The sequence below is a fragment of the Otolemur garnettii genome, unplaced genomic scaffold, assembly GCF_000181295.1.
Source record: "Otolemur garnettii isolate 467f Iridium unplaced genomic scaffold, OtoGar3 scaffold00003, whole genome shotgun sequence".
NCBI lineage: Eukaryota > Metazoa > Chordata > Mammalia > Primates > Galagidae > Otolemur > Otolemur garnettii.
The window spans coordinates 16,320,997-16,341,578 of record NW_003852398.1 but is presented as its reverse complement, the minus strand read 5'-3'; the positions used below and the strand labels follow the sequence as shown (position 1 = coordinate 16,341,578).

Genomic DNA, 20,582 nt, shown 5'->3' with positions numbered 1-20,582 from the left:
GCCAGCTACTTGGGAGGCTGAGGCAAGAGAATCCCTGAGCCCAAGAATTTGAGGTTGCTCTGAGCCATGATGATGCCATGGCACTCGACCCAGGGTGACCGAGTAAGTAAGACTCTGTCTCAACGGCTTGGTGCCTGTGGCTGAAGTGGCTAAGGTACCAGCCACGTACACCTAAGGTGGTGGGTTCGAATCCAGCCCGGGCCCACCTAACAACAATGATGGCTGCAACCAAAAAATAGCTGGGCATTGTGGCAGGTGCCTGTGGTCCCAGCTATTTGGGAGGCTGAGGCAGGAGACTCGCTTGAGCCTAAGAGTTGGAGGTTCCTGTGAGCTGTGATGCCATGGCACTCTACCCAGGGGGACAGCTTGAGGCTCTGTCTCAAAAAAAAAAACAAAGAAAAAAAAACTCTGTCTCAATAAAACAAACAAACAAAAAGGGTAATTTTATGATATGAATTTTACCTCAATGTTTTAAAGAGCTTTTTTGTTTGTTTGTTGTTTGTTGAGACAGTCTCACTCTGTTGCCCAGGCTAGAGTGCCATGGCATCAGTCTAGCTCACAGCAACCTCAAACTCCTGGGTTCAAGAGATCTTCCTGCCTCAGCCTCTCAAGTACCTGAGACTACAGGTGCCCATGACAATGTCTGCATAGTTTATTCACTTTATAGTGGAGACAGAGTTTTATTTTTCCCCCAGGATAGTCTCAAACTCTTGAGCTCAAGTGATCCTCCAGCCTTGGCCTCCAAGAATGCTAGGATTTTAACTGTGAGCTACCACATCTGGTTTTACCTCAAAAAAAAAAATTTTTTTTTAAAAGCAAAACACCTAGCCAGCTGCTGTGGTGGGTGCCTGTAGTCCAAGCTATTTGGGAGGTTGAGGCAAGAGGACTGCTTGAGCCTGAGAGTGTGAGGTTGCTATGAGCTGTGACGCCAGGGCACTTTGTTGCCCCTGCTACCAGAAGCAACAAAGTGAGACTCTGTCAAAAAAAAAAGGCAAAATACCAAGCCATGTAATCACGGACAAGTTCCTTGGCCTCTCTGAACTTACAAAACAAGGGCTGAGGGCGGTGCTTATGGCTCAAAGGAGTAGGGGGTGTTTCAACTATATTTGTAATATATTTAGGCCCATACTATATTTATATTCTATCTTGGGTTAAGGTAATAGACACAAACAATTAGTCACAGAGAGACAGGGGGGTGGCTTCACCACATGCCCACCATGCAATGACCTGTTAATAAAAATCTCCCTTATTCTGCTTTCTACCATAGGCCTGCAGATACGGGCCCTTTGCTGACCTTGTTTTATGGAGCCAGAAGTCTGTAGGTGAAAAGGTCTCTTCTACACAAAAGCCCTTATCTGGAACGACTTTTAAAAACCTGAGAACTGACAGGTGGGGGCAAGAACTGGAGAATAATTTGGTACCAAATGAGCAGAAGTCCAAGCTTCCTGAGGCAAGGTGACCCACTTTGTGGTTGACAGTGGCCTGGGGAGAGGGGAGGGAAGAATGAATAGGATTTCAGGCTGTCATGGAGACTTTTCTTTCCTCTGGCCTCCAGAGCATATGGCAGGTGTCCTGAAAAATCCTGCCGCCCCAGGCTGGCTGCTGCCCTCAGACATGTGGGTGGGGGCGTCTGCCTCTCTGTCTGAAAGGTCCCCTCCCTCTGCCAAGGCGACAGTGGCACAAAGGCATCTCCAGTGTGTGCCTCATATCCCAGCTCCCCAGACAGATGCTTGGGGAGGGCCTCTGCGGCCCCATGGAAATGTAAGTCCCCTGCCCCCAGGAGGCCTCAATACAGCCCATGGATCACAGACAGCAGCAGGCCAGAGGCTATAGGGTGCAGATTTCTTCTGAGGCACCTGAAATGCCATGCTTAGTCTGCCCTCTGCGGATGGGCAAAAGGGAACTTGTGTGTTAATCTGGGACAATGAAATAGCTCATAAGCTAGACTCCCCAAAAGACTAGCTCTCCAGGCTCGGCACTTGTAGCACAGTGGTTACAGTGCCAGCCACATACACCCAGGCTGGTGGGTTTGAACCTGGCCCAGCCAGCTAAACAACAAATGACAACTGCAACCAAAAAATAGCCGGGCGTTGTGGTGGGTGCCTATAGTTCCAGCTACTTGGGAGGCTGAGGCAAGAGAATTGCTTAAGTCCAAGAGTTGGAGGTTGGTGTGAGCTGTGATGCCACAGCACTCTACCGAGGGTGATGTAGGGACACTCTGTCTCAACAAAAAAAGACTAGCTCCCACCTATAACATGGGAACTCCACTCCAGCTGACCGAAGGTAGAAAAATCACCAGCTATGAGGCTGCACACCTAAAGCAGCCAATGGCATTATAAACAGCAGCAGGCAGAAGGTGCCAGGGTGGAAAACAAGACAGAATTTGAAATCTCTGAAGTTGTGCTTCTCAAACTGGGTGATGGAGTCTGAGGGCCTTGGGGCAGCATGCCAGGAGGAGACAAAGCCACAGGAGAAAATGGGAGCCATATTCCTGTAACATCCGTGGTGCTCACGGATGGGGTGAGGGAAATGTGTAATAGAGTAGGACAGTAGGGCTGAGCATGGTGGCCAACGTGGGTAGATTGTTTGAGCTCTGGAGTTGGAGACCAGCCTGAGCAAGGGCAAGACTCCATCTCTACTAAAAATAGAAAAACTAGCCAGGTGTTGTGGTGGGCACCTGTAGTCCCAGCTACTCAGGAGACAACAGGATAAGTCAAGCCCAAGAGTCTGAGTTAGCTGCGAGCTGTGATTCCACGGCACTCTACCCAGGGAGACAGAGTAAGACAGAGTCTCAATCAATTAGTCAATTAATAAAATAAGACAATAGCACATTGTGGAGAAAGCAGAATCTGATTGAAGTTCAAAGATAAAATACTAGATGTCAAACAAATATCCTAATTGCATCCAGTCACTTTGAGCCTGAGGCCTCTGAATAGAATGGGCAGAGACTCGATCTTTATCCTCAGACTGTTGGTAAATCATGAGGCAATCTTAAGTGGCAGGGTGGCACCGTACAACTGCATTTTAAGATTATCTCAGCAACAGCAAGTTAAAACAGTATTCCCTATCAAGGCTGACAGAGTCTGTGCTTTCAGGAGACCTGCTTGGAAGATGCAAACCCCAAGGGGGTTGAGCCCAGGCCTGGTGACCACATAATTGGTCTTGCATAGGTCCAAATCAACAGTCACATTTCTTTTATATGTATATATATGTATATATTTTATTTTATTTTTTTTGAGACAGAACCTCAAGCTGTCACCCTGGGTAGAATGCTGTGGCATCACAGCTCATAGCAACCTCCAACTCCTGACAGCAAACTCTACTCCTGGGCTTAAGTGATTCTCTTGCTTCAGCCACCCAAGTAGCTGGGACTACAGGTGCATGCCATGACACCCGGCTATTTTTTGGTTGTAGTTGTCATTGTTGTTTGGCAGGCCCGGGCTGGATTTGAACCCGCCAGCTCTGATGTATGTGGCTGGCGCCTTAGCCACCTGAGCTATAGGCACTGAGCCAAGTAGTCACATTTCTAAGCACCTCTAAGAACAAGAGTTGCTGGGGTTGCCACCCAGCACATTCAGAGTCCCCCCCTACAAGACGGGAAGAGACATGAGGTTAATTAGGAGTGCAGGTTCTGGCACATGCCGTTCTGGGCTCAAATTCTGTCTGCCCTATACTGCCTGGGCAACCCAAAGCAAGTTTCTTAACCTCTCTGTGCCTTGGTAGAACGGAGTACTAAGATCTGTCTCTTTGGGACATGTGTGGATTAATTAAGATCAAAGTGTTAAAATCCTATCACTTAGCCTGGTATGCACGTACATCAAAGATGCTAAAAATGGTGATGATTGTCAACACAGTTCACATGCCATGAAAGATGTACACGAAAGACACTCAGAGACCACTGAAGTGTCAAAGCTACGGGAGCAGCCAGGCTTGCTGAGAGGCAGAGGCAGCATGGTACAGAGGAGGGAATGGGCTTCCACTTACTTGCGAGCAGGAGGCAGGAGACAGCCACAGTGTACAGCTGCTTGGAGGTGGCAATGTTGTAGCGATCCATGAAGTGGTCCAGCAGGTAGACAGCCAGGTGCCGGGCAGCAGGGCAGAGCTGGCAGTGGCTGCTCAGCAGGGTCAGGGTGTCGACAAAGAACCGGCGACTCTTCAGGAGTGGGGAGTGGGCTCGGAAGGTGGGCAGCTTCAGCTCCTGGAGGATAGGCAGGGCAGAAGGGGGGTCAGGGCTGCCTCTCCAGAGCATGGGATGCCCCAGAAAACAGAGACCTTAGGGCCAGGCTGCTGGCTGGATGGAAAGCAATGACGCCCTCCAGATGCTTGTTTGTTTTCCTATAAGTCCTAGAATGGCAGCCCCTCTGTTCCAGAAACCCCTGAGCTGTCTCCCACCCACTTTCACTAAGTGCAGGGTCATAAACTATCAGAGGCCTACAGGATGACAGAGGAAGCCAGCTGTTCCCAGGAAAAAGATCTGTTGTTTGAGATACATAAGGCTGTAAAAGAACGGAGGCCTCTAGGTCAGAGCATTCAAACCCTGGGTTCAGCTACTCAGCCAAGCTGAGTGACCCTGATCACCTGCCTTCACCTTTGTTTCCTCCTCAGTGGCTGAGGATTAAAAGAAAAATGTATGCAAAATGCCCAGCACGCAGTGACCTCTTAGGGCCACAGCTCAGGAGGACAGTTTTACTTTGCAACGTATCCACTGCCTGAATGTATTTGTCTTACACGAGGAAAACCAACAACAAAAAAAAAATAATAAATCAACAAAGATTTTTGTGACAGAAAAAAATCTTCTTATATATAGTACCTACCATATTTACCATTTCACCAAAGTATTAATGGGTACTATTTATTTATGAAATGTTTCAGTAGCATGTTGTCAAATAGGGAAACTAAAAAGAAGCAAAATTGGCCAGGCAGTGGTATATGCCTATAATCCTAGCACTCTGGGAGGCCAAGGCAGGTGGACTGCTCGAGCTCAAAAGACTGAGACCAGCCTGAACAAGAGCGAGACCCTGTCTCAACTAAAAATAGTAAAACTAGCCAGGCATTATGGTGGGCATGTGGAGCCCCAGCTACTTGAGAGGCTGAGGCAAGAGTCAGACTCAAGCCTAACAGTTGGAGGTTACTGTGAGCTATGACACCATGGCTATCTACCCAGGACAACAGAGTGAGACTCTGTGTCCAAACTAAAAACAAAAAAGAAAAGGCTTGGCGCCTATAGCTCAGCCGCTAGAGCATTGGCCACATACACCGGGGCTGACAGGTTCAAACTGGCCTGGGCCTGCCAAACAACAATGACAACTACAACAACAACAAAAATAGCCGGGCATTGTGGAGGGCCTCTGGAGTCACAGGTACTTGGGAGGCTGAGGCAAGAGAATCGCTTAAGCCCAAGAGTTTGAAGTTGCTGTGAGCTGTGATGCCACAGTACTCTACCCAGGGCAACAAAGTGAGATTCTATCTCAATTTAAAAATGGGCACTGAATTGAGTAAGTATTTCTCCAAAGAGGGTATGAAGATGGCCAAAAAGCACGTGAAAAGATGTTCAACATTACTAGTCATTAGGAAAACATAAATCAAAACCCAGTAAGATCCCACTTCATATTCATTAGTATGGTTGTTATAAAAAATAATCAACATAAAGGCAGAGTATGGTGGCTCACGCCTGTAATCCTAGTACTCTGGGAGACAAAGGCAAGAGGATTCCTTGCCCTCAGGAGTTTGAGCCCAGCCTGAGCAAAAGCAAGACTCTGACTCTACTAAAAAAGGAAAAATTAGCTGGGTGTGGGGTCAGGCACCTGGAGTCCCAGTTACTCGGGAGGCTGAAGCAAGAGGATCGCTTAAGCCCAAGAGTTTAAGGTTGCTATGAGGTATGACAACACCACATTCCTCTACCCAGGATTACAGTCAGACTCTGTCTCAAAAAAAAAAAAAGTGAAAACAAAATCAACATAAAACTGAAAATAAACAAGTGTTGGTAAAGATGTGGGTAAACTAGAACACTCATATACTGCCGGTGGGAAAGTAGGAGTACAAACTGCGGGAAATAGTATGGCAGCTCGTCAAAATCTCAACAGTGTTACCGAATGATTCTGTAATGCTAATCCTCGGTATATGCATACACTTAAGAGAAATGAAAACACAGGGCTCTTCAAAAACCTGGACACAAATATTCATAGTAGCTTTATTTATAAGAGCCCCCAAAGAGAAATAACCCGAATGTCCATCAGCTGATGCCTGGCCAAACATTTATTATCCATTCAATGGCACATGGTACAACATGTATGAACCCTGAAAACATACTAAGCAAAAAAAGCCAGTCTTGAAAGACCATGTATTGTATAAGTCCATAGATCTGAAATGTCCAGGACAGGCAAATCAATGCAAGCAGGAAGTAGATCAGCAGCAGCCAGGGACAGGAGTTAAAGGGGACAGGTAAGAGGTTTCTTTTTGGTGTTATGAGGCTGTTCTGAGATTAGATAATGGTGATGATTGTAGAACTGTGAATATACCTAAGAACACGTGAATTGTACACTTTTCTTTTGGAGACAGAGTCTCACTTTGTCACCCTTGATAGAGCGCTGTGGCATCACTGCTCACAGCAACCTCAAACTCTTGGGCTTAAGCGATTCTCTTGCCTCAGCCTCCTAAGTAGCTAGGACTACAGGCACCCGCCACCACACCCAGCTATTTTTAGACAAGTTCTCCCTCTGGCTCAGGCAAGCCCACCCACCTGGGCCTCCCAGAGTGCTAGGATTACAGGAGTGATCCTAGCCTGGCCAGTGAACTGTACACTTTTAAAAGGGTGAAATTTTATGGTGAATCACTGTTATCTTAGTAATGCTACCATAAAAAATAGATACAACAGGGCAGTGTCTGTAGCTCAAAGGAGTAGGGCACCGGCCCCATATGCTGGAGGTGAAGGGTTCAAACCCAGCCCCAGTCAAAAACTGCAAAAAAAAAAAAAAAAAAGGAAAAAGAAAGAAGAAAAATAGATACAACACCCATGCTGTGGAGTCCATAGTCCAGTAAGGGAGAGAGATGCAACCAAATAATAAGACAGCTCCAGATTCCGAACTGTGATGAACACTCAAGGGAGAGCTTCAGATGCCACAAGAGCCCATCTCCTTCTCTGCAGGGAGGGCGGCCTGTCTTCTCAAAGAGAAGCCTCAGATTTCACACTGACTCCTTCTCCTTTGGCCTGCCCCTCTGGAAGCCCAGAAGCTAAGACTCTGCTATCTTTGCAGCCTTAAAGCTTTGCTCACGGAAGATACTCAAAACCTGAGTAAATTATTTCTTCTTCTTTATGTTTACATACAAAGAAACTGAGTTTGAAAAAATCCCCTGACCCTAGGGCTTTATTTAACCAGCAACAGATCTCAATTATAAGACTTTCATTGTTTCCTTTTTTTCCAGTCCTTTTTGGTAAGTGTTAGAGATCATTTATCCTTAGCTTAACTTCTCTTTTGCTTCAATTTCAGTGTATTCTGGGGGTACAAATGTTTTGGATCATTTTTGCAATGCTTATGCCCTGGCTATCGGTGAGCCTGTTACCCAAATGGTGTCCACAGCATGCATTGGGCTGGTTTATTTCCTCTCCCCTCCTGCCCGCTGCCCCCAGCTGCTTTCCACTGAGTTTACTTCCCTCTGTGCACTTGTGTGCTCATCCATTAGTTCCAGTTGAATAGTGAGTACAAGTGATATTTCTATTTTTATTCTTGCGATACTTCACTTAAGACAATGGCCAGATTTTTGCAAAAGATATTAAGTCATCTTTTTATGGCTGAGTAGTATTCCACGGTACATATATACCACATACATGTATTGTTAATCTAACCTAGTTTAACTTGTTTGAGGAGAAAACCTGACATCTTCATTATCTATATTATGGCCACTGTGGGAGTCCGAACTCCCTGAGGGCAAGTCTGGGACTGTTTTTGCTCATCACTGCCCTTAGCACCCCAGGGTGACTGGAACAGGGTCAGTGGCCCAATAACTAACTACTGAAGGAGCAAAGGGAGGGAAGGAGGGAGAGATAGGAAAGAAAAGAAGGAAAGAACTGCGGTGGTGTATACAGAAGGCTTGGAGCCTCTGGAGGGAAGGCATGCCCCATAACCCGACACTAAAAGGGTAGCAGGTCTGTGGAGGCTTCAAAGAGGAGAAATGAGCCAAGTTGTGAAAGGACATCTAGGAATTTACCTGTCGAAGAGGTAAGAATGCTCACCCGGTGAAAGAGCACCTGCAAAACCACACCCGTGTCCCACCTGGGGAATCTGAAATGGCTGGTACAGCCAGCCAGGCAGGGTGTGGCTGGACAAAGCAGGCAGGGTCCCAGCTTATATGCTTAACTAAAGTAACTGTCCTGCCCTGAGGGCAATGAGGAGCCACCAAAGGATTTAGAACATGGAATTAGCCTGGTGCGAGGAGCCCTTCATGAAGACCTCTCAGTAGCCTCTTCCCAGGTTCAGGCCAGATGGCTGGCGGCAGCAGCAGCCAGTGTGTGGCTGCAGCTCCCCCAACAGCACTCCCACCTTCCAGCAATCGCCTGGAGCTTGCAAGCTCCTTAGTTATTTCCCCTAAGCACAGGGCTCTAAGTTCAGGGTCACATCAAGAAGCTACCACAATCACAGCTCCTTGGTGTCTGGCAGGCTGCAGATGTCGGAAATTAGCCCTAGCTAAGTGACCTTTGGCCAGGCTATGCTGCCCTCATCAAACTCCCCAAACACAAATCAGACAGGCAACATCCGACTTCCCTCCCCACTCAACTCTGCCACAATCGATGCCTTTTAGATTTTCCCATGAGTCAAGTGAGAGAAGAGAGCTCAGAGCAACACATTATGTCCTTCCTGTACACTAGTCTAGAAAAAGGGTCCTTTGCCTTAAGCTCATTCTCAAAGGAAGCCATGGGTGCATAAAAGAAAAAGTGATGGACCATTGGAATGGGCAGCAATACATGTCAAAGAGGGTTAGCAGGTGAAGGTTTCTGGAAGAGGCTTGTCTCAAGAGAGAAGGACTTTGAAAGTGAGAATACCTGGGTGGTGCCTGTGGATCAAGGAGTAGGGCACCGGCCCCATATACCGGGGGCTGGGGTGGCTGGTTCAAACCTGACCCCAGCTAAAAAAAAGGAAGTGAGAATAGCCCCCTAGGATGCTTTCCAATCCTATTTCCTCTTGTCCTACAAATATTGGTTTAATTTAATTTAATTTATTTATTTATTGAGACAGTTTCACTGTCGCCATGGGTAGAGTACTGTGACAACATAGCTCACAGCAACCTCAAACTCTTGGGCTCATGCAGTCCTCCTGCCTCAGCTTCCCAAGCTGTGGCAGGGACTACAGGCACCTTCCACAATGCCTGGGTAATTTTTCTGTTTTTAGTTTACTTTAATTATTTTTTTCTTTGAGACACAGTCTCACTATGTCACCCTTGGCAGGGTGCCGTGGCGTCACACAGCTCACAGCAACCTCTAACTGTTCGGCTTAAGCGATTCTCTTGTCTCAGCCTCCCGAGTAGCTGGGACTACAGGTGCTCACCACAATACCCAGCTACTTTTTGTTGTTGCAGTTGTCACTGTTGTTTAGCTGGCTCAAACTGGGTTCAAGCCCACCAACCTTGGTGTATGTGGCCAGCGCACCCTACACACTGAGCCACTGGCGCTGCCCAATTTTTTTGTTTTAGGTAGAGACAGGGTCTTGCTCTTGCTCAGGCTGGTCTCCAACTCCTGAGCTCAAGCAATCCACCCGCCTCAGCCTCCAAGGGTCCTAAAATTACAGGCATGAGTCACCTCACCCAGCCATAAATATTGCTTTAAATGCCACTTGCTAAGAGAGGCCTCCCTCACCTCCCCATCATTCCACATCAGGTTCCCCTTACTCTTTTTCTAGCAGTCCATTCTTTGTGAACAAAAATTTACTTTCTTATATGCCTCTCCCTGTTAAACGCCACGCTCCAGAAAGCACGGGCTAGTTGTTGCACCCATACCATGTGTCCAGGGCCCAGTGCCCAGCATGGTGGCCGGCACAGGGAGAAGTGTTCAAAAAATATTTGTTGAATACAAAGATGTCCCTCTCTGTACCAAACAACCCCTGCCCCCACATATGGGGGAGCAGCTTGATACACACTGCGAGGTCAGCCAGTTCTGGGTTGGAATCTCAGTTCTGCTAACCTTGAGCCTGTCAACGACCTTCAGTGTCCTCATCTGAGAAATGGGGATCACACTGCCATAAATTTAGAGTAACAGCAGCTCGGCAAGCTTATGGCCCTTCCCCTTGCCTCAAGCTGGTCAATCAAACCTCAGACAAGCTGGATTTCCCTACTTCTGTCAAAGGCCTTCTGGGCTCTCAAATGAAACTTGCCCTGAGTACTGGGGAATGAAGCTTCCCACCTTCGGGCATGTACTTGGCTGAGGGTTTTTTTTTTGAGGCAGAGCCTCCAGCTGTCCCTCTGGGTGAGTTCTGTGGCATCACAGTTCACAACAATCTCCAACTCCTGGGCTCAAGCAAGTCTCCTGGCTCAGCCTTCCGAGTAGCTGGGACCACAGGTGCCTGCCACAACACCTGGCTATTTTTTGGCTGTAGCTGTCATTGTTGTTTGGCGAGCCGGGGCTGGATTCGAATCCGCCACCTTGGGTGTATGTGGCTGGCGCCTTAGCCACTTAAGCCACAGGCTCTGAGCCTGGCTGAGGTTCTTTTGATGAAAGGGCATCTGTCTTTCAGCCTGCCCTCCGTAGAGCCCCCAAACCAACAGAATGAGGAGCTCTGAGCCTCACCTTCTCCCCATCACTTGGAGAAGGGTGACGCTTTGGCATATAAACAACAAGGTGGGACTGCAGCCTGCCAGCTCTGTTTAGTGGGAGTCCAGCCGATTACTTCACTCACCTAGTTAGAGGTGGGGGAAGGGATTCATTACAGGGCCTTTGCTCTGAGGGTCTGCATTCCTCCCCAAGCACTCTTGACCTAAGTCTGCTTGAAGGCCATACCCCTAGAGTGCAGGAAGCCAGCCCCTCTGCTGAGTGGCCTGGATTCCAGAAACAAAAGAGCAGCCTGCCCCTGGCGGCTTGTAAAGCTCTCCCCAGATTAGGCAGGCGCTTGGCAGGCACTCAGCAACCAGGCGGGTGGTGGGCGGGCGGGAACACTGCCAGGCAGGGTGACCTTCCTCTCCAGGCAGCATCAGTGTGGCCAGCAGAAAGGCTGGGGGGAGGGCAGAGAAGTGGGGCAGAGGGCCAGCGGGAGGGTTCCAGACAATTCTCCCTCCCCAGCTGTCGTCTCTTTATCACCTGAGCCAGACAGGGGTGCCCATCATGGGCGGGGCTAGAGCTGAACAGGTGGAGGCACGGGACAGATGGCCATGGAGTTCAGGGGAAAGTATCTACCTTACAGCAAACTCTGCTTTTGTTATCACAGTAGTTGATTTTATTTTTTAACATAATAACTATGGCCTAGAAAAAACTAGAAGATATACACATCAAAAAGTTAACAGTGGTCATCGCAGGAAGAACTTGTTTGATTTTCACTTTCATGCTTTTCAACACGGTCTGAATTTGTTTTTGATAGTTTGGTACTTTTTTTTTTTAATTTCAGTTTAATGTGAGAGTACAAACAACTAGGTTACAATGATTGCATTTGTTTAGTCCCTCTGGTAGCTGTGTCTCACACCCAGCAGGTGTGCCATCTACCCTTCCATTGTGTCCATTAAGTGGGAGCAGTTGACATTTGATGACATTTGATGTTTCCAGTTTGAAAAAAAAATGGAAAGAGAAGAACTAGATACCCACCACTTTAAGGCCCAGCTCAAAGTTTATCCCCAAGGATCTCCTGGCAACCCCACATCATCCCTTTAACAAAATCAGTCCTGGAATAACAGCCAGCCAGACACCAGAAAGAATCTCACTTTGTCCTCCCACAATGCAAATCCCTGCCACTGGCTTCCCCGAGAGTAGTTTTCTTCCCCTCTTACCCCCTTTTTTTCTTACTACTAATTATAAATTATATGTTCACTAATAGATTTTTTTTTTTGAGGCAGTCTCACTTTGTTGCCCTTGGTAGATTGCCATGGCATCACAGCTCACAGCAACCTCAAACTCTTTGTCTCAAGCAATTCTCTTTGCTTCAGCCTCCCGAGTAGCTGGGACTACAGGCACCTGCCACAACGTCCACCTAATTTTTAGAGACAGGATCTTGCTCTGGCTCAGGCAATCCATCCACCAAGGCCTCCCAGAGTGTTAGGATTACAGGCGTTAGCCACCGTGCCCGGCCCCACTACTGGATTATTAAAAGTACAAAATAGGACGGGCACAGTGTCTCACACCTGCAATCCTAGCACTATGGAAGGCTGAGGCAGGTGGACTGCCTGAACTCACAGGTTTGAGACCAGTCTGAGCCAGAGTGAGACCTCGTCTCTAAAAAAAAAAGTAGCCCACAGCTCATGGCAACCTCAAACTCTTGGGCTCAAGAGATTCTCCTGTCTCTGCCTCCCAAATAGCTGGGACTACAGGCGTCCACTACAATGCCCAGCTATTTTTTGGTTGCAGCCATCATTGTTGTTTGGCGAGCCCAGGCTGGATTCGAACCTGCCAGCTCTGGTGTATGTGGCTGGCGCCTTAGCTGCTTGAGCCACAGGTGACAAGCTATAAGTGTGATTTTTAATCCTCTACAGACATGACTTCACCAAACCCTGATGCTGGACTTTTTTGGCTGTTTCTCTTCCTTCGGGTCTTGTTCAGGCCATTTGATCAGTGACAACTTCCTGAACGCCCTCCTACCCCGCAGCCTCCCATGCTCACTTGCTAACTATCCTCCCTCCCCCCACAGAAGGGGATCTCTGAGAGGGAGGAACACACTTCCCTCTCCTGGTTTTGGCTGTCTTCTTGGTACCCAGCACACAATAAGGGTTAATGAGCATCTGCTGAATGAGTGAACTTCTATATGAATTAATGTATGCGATGTTTTGGGGAGTCCTCCCTCTATCTGTAGCCTTCTATGCCCTCTTTCCCCCTCAGGGCTCCCTAACTTTCCCTGGCATCCTGATGGTGCCAACTGCCCACTACCTAGTGGGAAACCCCATTATGACAAGTGAACCAGCATTTCTGAGAGCGGAGCACCATTCCAGGGTAGGGGAGGTGGTGGCTCCTTTGGAAATCACCCTCCTTACCTGGGGTTCTTGAGCAGAAAAAGGTTTATGTGAGAGGGACAGTGCTCTGGGAAAGGCCGAGGACTACTGAATCAACACAGAGCCCCACACCGAGCTACATACAGAGCTGCACAGAGGCAGTGGGGTTGTCTGGACCAGTCTGCGGAGATTCCAGGTACGTGCCCAGTCCTTGGCTGTCCCCTGCCCCATAGAGGCACTCAACCTGGGCAGAGCTGCAAACAGTTTCCATACCTATGCTAAGCTCCGACGTGCCTGAGAGTGGGGGTGAGGCCAGCAGAAGTGCAGTCACACAGGACCCTGAGCTCATAGTCAGAAAGGCTGGGCAGAGGCTGTCCCGAGAGGCCCCCACTTATCACAGTTGCAGGACAGGGAGAGAAAACAGCCTATGCTCTTCACACCCAGGCTCTGATGGCATTTTGAAGCCAACCTTGAAGGAGTCTGACGGCCGCGCACTGTGAAAGTTCGTCTGGGCACTACTGGTTTCTCATCTCGGGGTTCTGCACTGCGTTATTTTCTTCTAATTGCCTTGAGGTTTTACTTCTCATTTTTAACCTGTTCCTCCTCAGGTCTCAGCTTAAAAGTCACTTTTGAAGAAGAGTTTTCTCAACTCATGGGTCCGCGTGATCCTTCCCAAGCACTGGGACTTCTCACCCCTGCATCACTCTTACTGTCCTCCTTCCCCTCTAGACTGTCCCCACCAACAGGGCTTGTCTTGATCAGCCCTGTGACCCCCCCATACCTGACCCCAAAGACAGGCTCAATAATTACCCAAACCTCTACATTTCAAGAATGGCAAATACTTGGAAATGACCAGGTTAAGAAAAACTTGATTTGTTCCTCACCTTTGGGCGTATAAAACTATCCTCATAATGAGCAAATCCCAATAGTCAGGAAGAGCAGAGGGAGGTACAGGAAACCGGAAGAGCTGAATTCCAGAGGAAAGAGAAAGCTCTGTCCTTGCCTAAGAAAGGCATGTGCCTCGGCCACATTAGCCCGGCAAATGTATGATTTTTCTTCAGTGAAAAACTTACATCATGTTGGGAAACTAGGTTAAATTTATTTGCCCACAGAATACCACCACCCCCATTTGGGGGCACGGGGGCAGAATAACAACATCTTAGAAAGCTAACTCTGGGACATGGTGTTTTAGGGCACTAACTGCTGGGCACCTATGTGCTGGGGAAAATTAAACTCCAGTGCATCTGCAAGGCGAGACTCTGGCGAAAACCCCTGGCTTGGTGCCTAATAATTTGATGGTTCTAAGCCTAGAGGTTTACTGAAAAGCTCACTGAGATTAAGAACCCTGGCTTCCACCTGCAGAATTGCTCTGGTAAGAATGTCCATATGGCTGTGGCATTAGGAGCCTAGCAGAGGCCTGCAACAAGCCGCAGATGCCAGCTCAGGGAAGCTCTAGGCAGCCACGTGCTAGGTGCTGTGCCTTGGGAGGTCCCAGGTTGGGTCCAAGGTTAAATCCCCCACCCTGGCCCATCTCTTATATAGATCTTATAACATATTATACATGTTATATTTATAATTTTCTCAGCTCCCAATCTTCCAAGTCTGAGTGTGGTGGTATGTACCTGTGAAGGTGAGAGGATGGGTTGAGCCCAGGCTCTAGTGTGCTACACTCGTGGACTGTCCACACTAAGTTTGGAGTGGGGGACCAGGTTTGCCTAAGGAGGGGTGAACTGGCCCAGGTTGGAAACACAGAAGGTCAAAACATCAACACTTGTGCTCATCTTTAGTGAGATCATGCCTGTAGCCTCTGTGTTCCAGCCTAGGCAATACAGCAAGACCCTGTCTGTTTAAACACACACACACACTGACCTTCTTCCTCCTTAGAACCCCTCTGTTGCTACTTGTTAGACTGAGGTGTATGCTACCCTAAAGCAAGGAAGAATAGATCCTTCTCCTTCCACTGAAATTTAGCTCCCCAAGCTTCTCATACCTCCCAGGTCTAGGTGAGTATCTGAATTGCTTACTATGATGAACAGTTTTACACAGTCTTATGAGATATATAGCTATATAGATATAAATTAAAAATCTATGAGGTTGGACAACTAAATTTGGGAACTCATCCTTAAAAAAAGTGCTACATCCATCACCACTGCCTAGTCCACCCTGCAAAGCTCTTTTTCTAGGATGAGTTCATGTACTTAACTGTCAGACCTGTAGAATGACAGCTCTGATGGCCATTCCAGAGAAAGAGTTCCAGAACTGCTGTGCAGGGTGGACTAGGCACTGGTGCACAGCCTGATGCACAGCTGCCCGAGGGGGTTACACTGAAGGGGACTGCAGTGATCCTCGGCAATGAGGAATGCAGCACTTTTTCTAGGATGATGAGCTCACGAACTTAATTGTCAGATGCTGTGTTCCATGCATTTTGTCCTCTAATTCTTCCGTGGGCCCACAGGTAGAGATCACTAACAGACAAGGATGGCCCAGAGAGGCTAAATAACTTGCTTCAAGCCACCCAGTTAATAGATGGTGAATCTGAACCTGGGTCTTCCAACGGTGTCCTTAACACTATGTTTTGGGGGTCTCCATGCAATATTTTAAGTTTGTGTGTATTTTCCTTCCAAATAATGTTTTACTTAACTGATTAAAAAATACCTGATCACTACAGACATTTTTAAAAAGAGCACAAAGAGAATTCGAGTCACTAGCAGTGCCACGGCCAGGGGAATACGGGGATACATGCAGGTACACCGCTTCCCAGTCCTGTTTCTCTGTGCACACACATGCCAGCTCTTCTCTCCTGTGAGGCTGTTGCCCCCCTCCCTTACAGCTGTAACCCAACACAGGTGCGACATGCCTTTGTTCCATCCCAGCACCCACCCTCCTGAGACAGGCCTGGCACTGGTACCAGAACCCGGGAAACTGAGGCACAGAAGTGCAAATGCCAAGACAACATTGCAGGTCAGCAGTGAAACCTGGGCTTGGACACAGAGGAGCTGGCCAGGGCCTGGGGTGTGACACTGCTTCAAAAACAGTTCAAGGAGCAGGGCAGGCTCCAACATTGGCCACCAGAGAAGCCACTGTGGCTCACCTCCTCCGAGCTCCTTACCACCCTTGCCCTCACCGTGCCAATATCATTCAGGGCCTGGGCTAGCAGGTGTGGAAACAGCTAGAGGGGGTCATGTCTGAGAACAAAGAGCACAGAGAGATGAAGAAACACCATGTGTAAGCGAGGTGACCAACAGGAAGTGGAGACTTGCAAATTTAAAGGGAAAAAGAAAGGGGAGGGGGAGAAGTACACACTGGGGACCTGGGAGGCCCAGCAGAGCCGCCCTCTCACCCTTCCTCCCCCTCTCTGCCCTGATTGCTTCATAAGACCCAAGAAGGCATTTTCAGTAAAACATCGACACCTCTGTGGGAACCTATTTCAACACTCCTAAGAGGGCGGCCCTCACAGCAGATGAAGCTGGCCATGCCAGTAACATCCCCCCCTGCTGAAGTCCAGCCTGCAGCTTCCTCCCAGCAGAGTGAGAGGTCACCCCAGGCACTTCATCTGTCACTGGCTGTGCTACTCCCACAAATGGCAGGCAGACCAGCTCCAAGCATACCTCCTCGTTCCTAGGTGACAGAGCCACTGTCCTGCCAGGCAGACTATGCCAGGCCTGGCTACAGCTGCCAGGGCACACACAGTGACCACACTGGGATTGCAGTGGTTCCCCATCCAACCTATGACTCTGGGCTCTCCAAGCATGCCCAAGGACAACATTTGCAGCCTTTACATAAAATGTCTCTGCCCAAGCTCTTCACTTCAGCCAGCTTCTATGTGACTGTGTCCCTCACACGCTGGAGCGTGAGGACTGGAGGTGTCCCTTATTCTCCCACAGCCTCCATGATGCAGGGGCCAATCTTTTGATCTCTCCTCTGTCCTCTGGGTCACCAGCCTTACACAATGGTGACAAAGCTCTTCACTCCACACTGCCAGCCCCTGTTCCTAATTTCCAGATTCCTAATTCTGGATTCTCCTGGGCACCTCGTCCCTAATGTGAAGCCCCAAATGGGTCAGCAGGGTAACCACCACTACCACCCCTCCACCAGGACTTTACTCTACACCTGCAGTCCAGGGTTTCTCAAATGGCTGTCAGTGGAACACATGCATCAGAATCTCCTGGGGAATACTTAAAAATGGAGGCCTCCTTGTACTGGGTTGAAGGGTGTTCCCCAAATTGGTATCTACCCAGCAGGTCAGAATGTGACCTTATTTGAAAATAGGGTGTTTAGAGGTTGGGCATGGTGGCTCATGCCTGTAATCCCAGCACTCTAGGAGGCTGAAGCAGGTGGACTGCCTGAGGTCACAGGTTCGAGACGAGACTGAGCCAGAATGAGACCCTGCCTCTAAAAATAGCCAGGCGTTGTAGCAGGTGTCTGTAATTCCAGCTATTTGGGAGGCTGAGGCAAGAAAATCACTTGAGCCCAAGAGTTAGAGGTTGCTATGAGCTATGACATCACAGGACTCTACCAAGGGCTACAAAGTGAGACTCTGTTTTAAAAAAAATAAAAAAGAAAGAAAGAAAAGTAAACAAAGTGCTTACAGATAGAATCAGGTTAAAATTATGATAGGCCCTAATCTAACAATGGTTAGTGTTCACATAAGAAGAGAAAATACAGACACACAGAGGGGAGAGGAGGCGAAGACAGACTCGGAGGAGAGAAGCCTGTAGAAATGGAGTGATCGGCTCCAAGCCAGGGCAGACCCTGGACTGCCACAAATGTTTATGCCAGAAGAGCCAAGGAAGGGTCCTCCCCGGAGCCTCCAGAGGGAGCACAGTCTGCTGACACCTGATTGCAAATTTCTAGGCTGCCTCTAGAATGGTAGAGAATATACATTTCTGTTATTCTGAGCCTCCCAGCTTGAGATGCTTTGTTTATGCAGCCCAAGGAATCCAACAACCCTCCATTTCCTGACTTACTGAATAAGAATTCCTAGGGATGGAGCTGGCACCTAACTACACTTCACGGCTACTTCATCTGCTGCCCAACAGCAAGCCCCACGAAGTGGAGATTTTTGTCTGTTTACCACAGTGCCTGGCATACAATGTGTTCTGAAAGGTGAACCTGCACTCAAAAGTCAAGACCAACTAGTGCCTCTGTTGGAACCTTTAACTTACCCTTTTTCTTTCAGAAGCAACTTTAATAACCAAATGAGAAAATGTGCACAAAGCATTCAACAGTGTCTGGCCTGATGTAGGTGCCCAATAAACATCATCTTCTTCCATTCAGTGGGCAGTGGGAGTCCTCTGAGATTAGACAGACACTGACCATTTCCAGAAGGGGATATCCAAGAACAATGTTCCCTATGAAAAAGGCCAATTATGCTCGGCTACAAAAAGTTACTTTGTTCCTACCAGTAAGAAACTTGACATCTTTCATTCTTCCTGTTAACTGGTCCTTTGGGGGCCATTATCTAAAACCTCTCTAGTCTCCCCACTTCCTGCCTTGGTCCTGACATCGCTTGTGATCATTGCAACACCCACAATAACTAGTCTGTAAGGCGACTGGAACCAGCAGCACTCTCCCCCTCACATCTTTCTCATGGCCCTCCACTTGCCTTTGAGAAAAGAAGCGAACATCTGGGAAGACCCACATGCCCAAAGTGTACGCCCCTGGTCGCTGCCGTTCCCCGCCCCCAACCCTCTCGGCCACACCACAGGCCACTGGTGACAATCACAGTCACACGACCCTGGGCCTCAGCATGTGAACTTCCTCCACAGCTTTCTCTGCCTGGCAAGCTCCTGGTCATCCTTCCAACCTATATCACACCCCACTTTCTCTCTGAAGCTTTTTAAGACCTCCCTAGGCACTGGACCTCATCTGTGGTATAGTGGTCATGAGCTGAGCTTTGGAGCCAGGCTGCCTACAGCATGTCCCATCTATAAAATGGGGATAATTATAGAGGGGCTGCCTGAGGGCTTAGGTAATGGGAGGGAACTCAAGCTGTCAGCACACAGTAAGTGCTCATTAAATGTCTACTGTCATTTTTAACATTAACTGGCTATTATGGCCATTAGCAAATGGCCCTAAGTGGTTTTAAATGACTCTATCTGCAGCTATGCTAAGGGTCCCAGGGCAAGATTTAGGCATAGGCTTCTCCTGGCAGAGCCTCCCACACGTCTGTAGGTTATACAGGAGGCTCACTAAATGACAGACTGCTGGCTTAAGAGGTCACCTCACAGGCACGGCCACTTCACAGGCGCTGTGTGCCAAGCAATCTAAGGAGAAGGCCAAGGAGGTGAGCCAGAACTCTACTTCCCTGGACTCCAGGCCAGCAAAGCCTAGCTTATCCTCTGTCGCTTGGGTTCCTCCATTCTACCTAGAATGCTGAGTCCCCCCACCTCCTCCACAGAGGGCCCTGACACGTGGGAAGATGTCCCTCGTGGGCTGCGCAAAACTCCCCCTGAAACGATGAATTCATGGCCTATCTTTAAAGTAACCATGAGGAATAAACTCTCAAGTATTAAAGGCTAACGGCGTTATCATTTCTGCAACTTGGCTCAGGAAAAGAAATACATACCTAGAGGAAAAGAGGTTGACGAGGGAAATGTGTCAAAATGTTCACAAAATTACACACCAGGCTTGCAACTCTTCTCTAAGTTCGAAATGATTTCAAAACCGAAAGTTAACACAAAAGGCAGACCAGAGAGATTTAACTCAGAGGCAACAGCTTTGTTCCATTAACTAACCCCCTTCTCATCTAGCAGAGTGACTGACTGCCTGGGGTGTCAGCTCTGCTTGAGGGGAAGTCCTTGTTACACCATTGTCCTGCCTTCAAGGCTGCACTGCAATTCCTCTTGTCTAAGGAGGGAGGCCACAAAATTGTAAGGCCCTACCTCTCCCACTTAACAGGGGACTCTGGCCAAATATTTAACCCCTTAGAGGACTTTTTATACCAGCACAATGTAGTCACTGGGAGCTGTTGCTACCTACCCTACAAGATTGTCTTGACAGGGAAGTTCAGTCACAGAAGTAAGTATCTGTGACATGCACATCCTGATGTGGATCTCAAGCGAGGGCCACCTTGTGCAGAGCTGGTGTGACAATGCCTGTGCTCATGGGCCTACCATCCAGCAGGGGATCAGATGACACCAAATTATTGAAGAAGTAAGTGTATAATTGGGCTAAGTCCTGAAGGAATCACAAGAGTGCTCTGAGAACTTATATAACAAGGGACTCAGCCTCACCCTGTCTGGGAGTCAGGAACCACTTCTGTGAGGAAGTGACCTTTGAGTCTACAGCTGGAAAACAGGTGGGTTAGGGCATGTTATAAGAGTAGGCAAGTGTCAGAACCAAGCTGCTAATAGTGAACTCAAATTGCCAGGAGCAGTGGCTCCCAGCACTTGGGAGGCTGAGGCAGGTGGATTGCATGAGCTTACAGGTTCGAGACCAGCCTGAGCCAAGCAAGACCTCATCTGTAA

The 20,582-nt window shown here is 48.4% G+C and overlaps 1 protein-coding gene across 1 annotated transcript in view; it reads right to left on the bottom strand.

Moving 5' to 3' along the window:
* Nucleotides 1-20,582, bottom strand: part of CCNJL (cyclin J like) — a 62,372-nt gene that overhangs the window by 23,634 nt on the left and 18,156 nt on the right. Inside the window, exon 3 of the mRNA XM_003781986.2 lies at nt 3,985-4,198. Within this exon, the coding sequence (XP_003782034.1) occupies nt 3,985-4,198 (214 nt within the window). The remainder of the gene's footprint in view (nt 1-3,984; nt 4,199-20,582) is intronic.